The 8,594-nt window shown below is 41.1% G+C and overlaps 1 protein-coding gene across 2 annotated transcripts; it reads left to right on the forward strand.

Annotated features, from left to right (window-relative positions):
• Positions 1 to 1,345: 1,345 nt before the first annotated feature.
• LOC113040968 (protein spire homolog 2) lies at positions 1,346 to 7,488 on the forward strand. Of its 2 annotated transcripts, XM_026199201.1 has the most exons (16): positions 1,348 to 1,727; positions 2,297 to 2,328; positions 2,391 to 2,555; positions 2,628 to 2,753; positions 2,995 to 3,054; positions 3,336 to 3,512; positions 3,600 to 3,680; positions 4,197 to 4,323; positions 4,448 to 4,521; positions 4,603 to 4,648; positions 4,922 to 4,998; positions 5,849 to 5,968; positions 6,035 to 6,102; positions 6,175 to 6,202; positions 6,276 to 6,400; positions 6,670 to 7,488. In XM_026199201.1, the coding sequence occupies exons 1-16, from the start codon at positions 1,466 to 1,468 to the stop codon at positions 6,836 to 6,838; spliced, it is 1,737 nt and encodes a 578-aa protein (XP_026054986.1). In that variant the 5' UTR covers positions 1,348 to 1,465; the 3' UTR covers positions 6,839 to 7,488. The 2 variants fall into 2 exon arrangements, with proteins under 2 accessions (XP_026054987.1, XP_026054986.1); XM_026199202.1 differs by lacking the exon at positions 6,035 to 6,102 and having other exon boundaries at positions 1,346 to 1,727; positions 5,849 to 6,034; positions 6,670 to 6,806.
• The last annotated feature ends 1,106 nt before the right edge of the window (positions 7,489 to 8,594 follow it).

Here is an 8,594-nt window from a genome sequence, read left to right on the forward strand (position 1 = left end):
GATTAATTTGATTAATTTTGAGTATAAATACTGGGTACCTCCAGGGTTAGTTTAGAACATGCAACCACAATTATGGGAAAGATTACTGATCTGTCAGTTGTCCAAAAGACAATCATCAACACCCTCCACAAGGAGAGGAAGCCACAGAAGGTCATTGCTGAAAGGGCTGGATGTTCACAGAGTGCTGTATCAAAATATATTCATAGAAAGTTGACTGGAAGGAAAAAGTGTGGTAGGAAACGGTACACAAGCAACAGGGATGACCACAGCCTTGGGAAGATTGTTAGGAAAAGCTGAATTAAGAACTAGCAGTGGACTGAAGCCTGAGTCGGTGTATCAAGAGTCTCCACACTCAAGAGCTACAGCTGTCACATTCCTAGAGCCAAGCAACTCCTGAACCAGAGAATAACATCAGAAGCATCTCACCTGGGGTAAGGAGAAGAAGAACTGGACTGTCTGTTGCTCTGTGATCCAAAGTCCTCTTTTCAGATGAGAGTAAATTTAGCATTTCATTTGGAAATCAAGGTCTGGAGTCTGGAGGAAGACTGGAGAGGCACAGAGTCCAGTGTGAAGTTTCTGAAGTCAGAGATGATTTGGGTGCCGTGGCATCTGCTGGTGTTGCTCCATTGTGTTTTATCAAGTCCAGAGTCAATGCAGCCATCTACCAGGAGATTTTGGATCACTTTATGCTTCAATCTACTGACAAGCTTTATGGAGATGCTGATTTCATTTTGCAGCAGGACTTTAGCACCTGTCCACAGAGTCAAAACCCCTTCCAAGAGGTTTGCTGACCATGATATTACTGTGCTTGATTGACCAGCCCACTCACCTGACCTGAACCTCACAGAGAATCGATGGGGTATTGTGAAGAGGAAGAGAAGTAACCTCTGACAAACAATACAGAGAAGCTGAAGACTGCTATCAAAACTCCTCAGCAGTGAAACAGATTGATCATCTCCACGCCGCACTGAAACAGTCATTCATACAAAAGAGCCCAACCAAGTATTGAGTGCATAATTACACCTGCTTTTTTAATGATCTTTAAGAAAATATTCAATTTTTTTGAGATACTGAGATACTATTTTCTAAGCTGTAGGTCATAACCATCAGAATTAAAATTTAAAAATTCTTAAAATCTTTCAGTGTGTGCAATGAATCTAGAATATAAGAAAGTTTTTTTTATTATTATTTTTTTTAGATGCACCTGTGTATAATATAATTGCTTTAACATTTTTTCCGTGGAAACCGAAACAAAGACGGTTGATTCACAGTTTGAACGAACCGATTCATTACAGATGATTCGACTCGTTATCAGAGCGACTCAGTTCTCAGGTGTAGTTAATTACGCTCATCACAGAGAAGAAATGTGACGCACACATATTGAAGGAACCTTTTATCGTTGTGGTAGTAATCTTTATTCAAGCAGTGACCGTGGAGAAGCTGAAACTCTCGTGTTCTCGAGGAGATGATGGAGTTGTCTCTGTATGACATGAGCACAGCTCCCAGGTGTTCACACGAGCAGATGTCTCTGGCGGAGATGCTGGAGGTTCAGGATCACCCAGTGAGTGAGGAGCAGGCCTGGGCTCTGTGTTATCAGCTCTGCTGCATACTCTCTCATCAGTCCGCTGAACACACACGGAGAACCGTCTCGTCTCCGGCCGCTGAGGCGGTGCTGTTCTCCCGAGACGGGAGCGTCTCTCTGCGGCAGAGGAGCTGTACAGACACCGGTAAGAGCACGGTATAGACCCAGGTGTGCACTGCGAAAGTTTACATTTTTAACTGTAAACTCTAGGAATTACGAATATATTTGATATTTGCGTTTAAAGTAATGCTGGATTTAATCTTCAAGCGCATATTTGTGGTGCTTTCCATTCATTGCAAACAAATGCGTTTACAGTGAAGTACAGTTGAAATCTGTGGGCCAAGCACGGTCTAAAAGAGTCAGTCAAGAACATCTATTAAAGCAAATTACATTATTAATTAGAACAAGTAATTACTTGTTCTGCTGATTATGTATAACTTTGCAGCGACATGAATCAAAATGTTACCATATCTACATTTATAGAGGTATATATATATATATATCATTTCCGTGTTGACACATTTTGTCAATGTGTGGGAGTGTATTAATTAAAATACTACAAATTGAAATAGTTTTTTAAATGCTTTTTAAACCCTGATGTGATTTGGATGTAAAAACTGCATAGTTGTGTAGGTGAATTAGTTTACTGTTTTTTTATAAAATGGGACCATTTTGTAATTTCCCGTTAATTTTGAATTTACCATCTTTCTGTAGGTAATTTGTGTGTGATCGAGACCGAGGAACAGGTAGGCTGTTATTTTCTTCAGATAATCATAAATGTGTCCGTGATTGATGCGTGTGCCTGTAGGCCGTGGAGTTCGTGGGCCGTCTTGTGTACTTGAGTCTGGACTGGGGTCTGGAGACGCAGGTGGAGCGTGAATTGAGCGAGACCTTGGAGATCCTGGTGTGTCAGATGACCAAAGTGAACCTCGGCCGCCGGCGGCCCATCTGCAGCATCGCCGACGTCATCCACGTACTGAAGTGCTCTGAAGCGTTGGTGTGAATGATTGAGACCTGAGTGGCCTGATCCCTGTTTTGTGGACAGGTTTGTAAGGAGCGCCTGTGTGATCCGGGTCAGGCAGCGAAACACTACAGGAGTGTGTGTTGCAGTCTGTTCTCACACACCGTTGACCTGTGTCAGTATCTGCAGATCCTTCAGCAGTCCAGGAAGGTGAGGGAACTCAGCAGTGCATCCTAATACAAACCTCTGTGCAGTTTTAGTGCGGATAGGGAATTCACGTTGACTTTAATGGGGTCATATGATGTGATTTAATTGTTTCCTTTCTCTTTGGAGTGTTACAAGCTCTTGATGCATTAAGAAGATCTGTAAAGCTGCAACGACTAAAGTCTCAAACCCAAAGAGCTATTCGTTATCAAAGTTAAGCCTCTGCCACGCTCTCCTCTCTCAACAGAGTTTGCAGAAACTGTTCGAGTCAGAGACACAACTGGTTGCACAAGTGACCACAGACTGGGTAAGCAGCACTGCAATCATCACTATTATTACTTTTTAATGTTTTGCATTTTGACAGTTCATGACCATTTTGAAAAAAAAACATTCTCATTACTGTAATGAATTATTGACCAGATTTACAGTCTGTTGTAAGATTTCATAGAAAATCTCAGTGTATGATGGTCACCAGACCTTAAAAGCAGTCGGAGAATCCCAGTGTGCTGAGAACGTCCTGAATGCAGTGTCTCAGAAGTCCCACGTCTCAAATGCAGTGTGACCGAGTCCTGTGTTGGTCTCCCTCAGGTGTCCTCGTGGAGGGATCTGGTGGATGAGTTGAGCAGAGGTGTGTTTCTGCGTCCGCTGGATAAGAGACGGACGGCCAGCACATGTCCACGGCCTGCGGAGAGCCCTCCCTTCGACCAGCTGCTGCGGGACATCCAGAGCAGACGCTACTCCCTGCGCAAAGTGCAGCTCACTGCAGTCAGGCTTCGTTTAGCTCCTTAAATCCATAGATTGATTAGGACTCCACTGAAGTTATGTTATCTGAATGTGTTCTTGTCTTTTTAGGATGTAGGAGACTGCCAAAGAAAACCAGACCCTCACCAGACTCTTCTAGAGTTCATCCGCGCTCGGCCAAAGTTGCGACCGGTGAGAATTTGAGTTTGTAAGTTAAGAAACTTACGTTTGACACCGTGTGACCATATGTCGTCTTGTGTCAATTCATCAGTCTATGTTATTCCTAAATTTGCCATCATAATTTATCATTAACATAAGTAACACATATATTTGAAGAAATAGCCAGAAAAACATTGGATGGGTCAAATTAATCAATTTTCCATTATGCCAAAAATCGTATTATATTAAGTAAAGATCATGTTCCATGAAGAAATCTTTTCCTACCATATCAAAACTTAATTTTTGATTAATATGCATTGCTAAGACCTTCATTTGGACAACTTTAGAGGTGGTTTTCTTCATATTTTTGCACCCTCAGATTCCAGATTTTTAAATCCAATATTGTCCTCCTAACAAACCATACATCAGTGGAGCGCTTATTTAGGTTCAGATTCAATACATTACAATATATTGAGCCTTTTGACTGGTTTTGTGGTGGAGGGACACATTTGTGTCCCATAGAGGTCTTCTTCATGTCCTCTTCCTCAGGCGTCCGAGCGCAGGATAGGCCTGAAGCCCAAAGAGCAGATCAGTCTGCACGAGCTGCTGATGGAGGAGATTCGCTCAACTGACCGCTGCAGACGCCTGGCCAACAACACCGAGCTCCACGATAAACGTACAGACACCGCTGGCCTTTAATCTTACGGTGTTCGCAGAGGAACTGTACATTTTATTTGAGCAATGTAATAACTCGTTTTTGAGTTTGGTAAATGACCGAGCGTTGTGTTTGCTTGGAGCAGCAGATGGCCTGAGCGTTAATGAAGCTGAAGAGCGCTGTTTCCTGAAGCCTGCTCCTCACAGGACACGCTCCCATGTATGAGCACTTACACCAGTGCAAACTTGAAGCAGATTAATCCATTCCTGCAGTTTATAACCGTTTTCCCCGTCTGTGCAGGAAGCTGTTGCTTCAGGAAGTGATGCGCAGGATGCAGTCTCTACAGGTCAGATCTTGATTTCAGTTGCATTGTATCCTGTTAATGAGGAAAGATGTCACACTGACGTCCAAATAAAAGATTAAAAAGAGCATTTTAATGAAGTTACATGAAGCAGTTGACTTATAACACCTGTTAGTACAGTAGTGAGAATTTGAGGATTAACCGGTTCATTTCAATGTTTGCTTTTGAAGTTATTTGATGTGAAATTGAAAGGGGTTTCCTTTAAATGTGGTGGGGATTTTCCCACAAAAACATGTCTCGTCTCATCTGAATGTGCAGTCATGTCAGACTTCAGACTCGTCGCAGGAAAGCGCCGGACCAGATCCTTTGCTAGCAGCCGGGATCTCTTCAAAGTGGTGCGTCACTTTGTCTCGATTGTGTTGAATGTGATGGAGATGTGCTCTGTGGTGGAACACATCACTCTGTGCACTTTAGATATAAACAAAATACCCCACATCTGTCACACTCTGGTGTTTTTCTGTAAACGAGCCACGAACTGCCTATTATTTTGCACTTATGAAAGATTTTAACATCATAATTTTTAAGTAATAGGGTATTTCCTGTGCTGTTTTCAACCCCTTCATCAGAAGGCTCTGTTTGAATAGACTCCCTCATCTTTTGAAGTCACATTAGGATGAAGACTTTAGTTTTGAATGATTAAAGCTGCAGTAGGTAACTTTTGTAAAAATGTATTTTTTACATATTTGTTAAACCTGTCATTATGTCCTGACAGTAGAATATGAGACAGATAATCTGTGTAAAAATCAAGCTCCTCTGGCTCCTCCCAGTGTCCTATTGCCATTTGCAGAAATCCATCGCTCCTGGTAAAAATCAACCAATCAGAGCTGGGGTCCGTAACTTTGTTTGTGTTCAAAATGTAGAAAAATGAACATAAGCGAGTACACCATGAATCCGTTTTCCAAACCGTGTTTTAGGCTTGTCCTGAATCACTAGGGTGCACCTATAATAAGTGTTTATAATCGGACTATTTTAGATTGCTTCGGGGGTACCGCGGCGGAGTAACCCAGTACCTTTGTGATTCTTCATAGACATAAACAGAGAGAAGTAGTTCCGGCTACGATGTTCTTCGGCAAGACGCAAGCAGTTTTGTTTATTAACCGATAGAGCGTCAAAAGTTCCCTACTGCAGCTTTAAGGACTGATATGTGTGTAGTATTAAAGTGCTATTCCTGTCTTCCTGCTGAAGGTGAAGAGCAGTAACGGGGGATCTGTTCTCACCACCATCGTCGACGTCATGAAGATGCACCGCTCTGAGGAGGAGGGAGATGTGACGGCGATGTCGTGTGAGAGATATCAGGACTGGCGGGTGAGAACCCCTCCAATCCTGATCGAGGAGCTCATAACGTGTGGTCTCAAAGTCTGTTGTCCTCAGGTTTGTTCTTGCTGTGCGACGAGGAGCCTGTATTTCACGTGGCATAACGTCTGCTCTGTGTGTCGGAGGTCAGATCCCTCGTTTCTCTGATTGTGTGTGTGATGAAGCCGTGTTGTGATCGTTCTGCTGTGTGTTGGCAGGGTTGTGTGTCCCGGGTGTTGTCTAGAGGTAGGCTGGAGTCTCCTGTATTGAATCCTTCGATGTTATCCGGCCGTTCATTAGCATGTGTTCCCTGGATCAGATGCGTCTGCCCTCCAAGCGCTGCGTCAATCTACCTCTGAGCTTCTTCAAGCAAATCGTGATGAAAGATGGCGAGCAAAGCCAGAGAAACTTCTGGAGTGAGCGCTGGTCCTGGAACTCAGTCTGGTGAGTAGAGCACATCGGCTGAACCAGTTACACAAGATTACACACTTGAATAATAACAGAAATACAGAGCAATCAGCTGATCTAGTAAGTAGATAAAAGCAAGAGGAAACTTGACCTTTCTTTAACAGTAAACGTGTCCTTTCATGGACCTTCTGACGCAAAAACTCAATAGTTTGTCAAGACCTGGAGCTGAACTCTGCAGGAGCCTGGTGTGTGTGTGTGTGTGTGTGTGTGTGTGTGTGAGACTGAAGCTGTGTTTGTCTGCTCAGGATTCCTCTGGTCCTGGTGTCCAGAGGCTCCAGCTCCACATCTCCTCACACTCTGGCCACGCGTGACTGGTACAGTCAGGACATCTGTGTGCGCTGCCAGGAGGATCTGCTGCAGGCGTGTGACTCTCGCCCGTCCCCCTGTCCCGTCACAGGCTCTCAGGAGATCTGATGGCTCGGTCCTCTAATCTGCTCCTTCATTTGTCTATCAGTGGTGTTCATGTGTTCGGGTTGTTGGGCACCATATTGGTTCTAGACGTTTGTTTTCACCAGTTGCATAGTTCGTTATAAGGTTTTACATTATTAACAAATGAATTAAATGTGCTGAACATTTTCACTAAGGTTTGTATGTTGCGGTTTAAAGAAATAAAGGCAAACCCCCAGTGATGTTTCACAATGGTTTAAAAATAACTAAACCAATATAAAAGGCAAATTAAGTTTTGGAGTGAATGTTTTGGTGTAGGATTATTTGGGAGTGTCACATTTCAGTTTGATGATCCAAATTCATTTGTCATGAAGATCTTGATTTCATGCAAATCTGACCAAAGACAGAAGAGTTTGGAAAGAGGTGTTTTGGGTTGTTTTTTTGTTTTTTTTTGCAGGCAAAGAGGAAATATTGCAGGGCTTGACTGAACCATTCAGAGGACAATGATTTGTAAGCTTTATGGTTTTGAGCTAGTAGTGACATTTTAACTGAACGCCTGTTAGTTGTAAGTTTCTGTCTGATTGTGATGTAAAATCAAAATCAATCTTGGTTGCCAGTGCACCAAACCAGTCAAACATGTTGTTTGGTTTAGTCTTTTGAGTTGAGTTTAATAAATTGCATGTGTACCTTAAAACCATAAATGGAACTTTTTTTATTATTAGACTTCTCCTTAGATCTATAACCATTTAAAATGTTCATTTTTTTTTTCTTTTAAATTGGGTTAGGTAATGTTTCCTGGTATTACTGAAGAATAAACAAAAGGACCATTTAGCAATGCATTATTGTCTGACAGTAATGCCAAATGTCTTCATACAGTCTTAAACTCCTACTTAAGCAATATATTACTCAGTTGAAATATATTTTTTACAACGTAAGATGCATTGTTTACATGAAATGGAGGTATAGCATCACCTACACTAATAATTCCATCAAAATAATAATATAAGCATCAAAAAATAAAATGAATAAAGAAACACAATACTAACAAATCTTTTTTTTTTTTTTTTTTTTTTTTTTGGGCCACTGTGTTAAAACGGTTTACACATTCAGTAGCCTATGAGGCAGCATTCTTTGAAAAAATAACTGAATAAATAAGTTTAACGTCATAATATCTTAAGAATAAAGCAAAAATTTCTATAATTTGTTATATTGTGAAGTTGAAATTCTTATAACTTTTAACTTTTTTTTTTTTTTTAACTCTGATCAACCGATTCATGATTCATTCGTTTGTATTAAATTGTTCGAGATTTTTTTCTTCAACATGCAAATATTCCTGTTTAATTTAATGCTGCAAATAGGAAAATATCATTGATTCATATGCAGCTACTGAACGAATTATCTCATTACAAATTAAAGAGCGTTAAAAGCTGTGCATTGTTTGTGTTTTATCATAAAATTGACAGAAGGCTGAGTAGTAGTAGTAAAGCAGAAAGCTGTGATTATTGGGTGGCTTGCGTGCTACAAATTACGAATGGACTTAAACTTAAATGTTTTAATCTTATTATATATAAATAAACGGTTTCAATGACTTCTTTGCCACTATTGACATATTTGTACTGTAATTTTTTAATGTCTTCTATTTTTACTTCTAGAGCCCAGGTTTGACAGAACTACACACCCATCTGAGGCCTACCTGGTTTACTTCGTGATCACCCCAGATACTTCTCCAACTAACCCACTTTCTAAGTTCTCATAACTACACTTCAGAAAGCACATCATTTTG

This window comes from Carassius auratus, chromosome 23 (genome assembly GCF_003368295.1).
Source record: "Carassius auratus strain Wakin chromosome 23, ASM336829v1, whole genome shotgun sequence".
NCBI classification, from domain to species: Eukaryota; Metazoa; Chordata; class Actinopteri; order Cypriniformes; family Cyprinidae; genus Carassius; species Carassius auratus.

Bases quoted from the DNA above. Each gene is read 5' to 3' on its own strand.
- LOC113040968 (XM_026199201.1), top strand. From the start codon at position 1,466: ATGATGGAGTTGTCTCTGTATGACATGAGCACAGCTCCCAGGTGTTCA. The intron at 4,522-4,602 runs GTATGAGCACTT...CCGTCTGTGCAG, and splicing joins CTCACAGGACACGCTCCCAT to GAAGCTGTTGCTTCAGGAAG. The intron at 6,203-6,275 runs GTAGGCTGGAGT...TCCCTGGATCAG, and splicing joins GTCCCGGGTGTTGTCTAGAG to ATGCGTCTGCCCTCCAAGCG.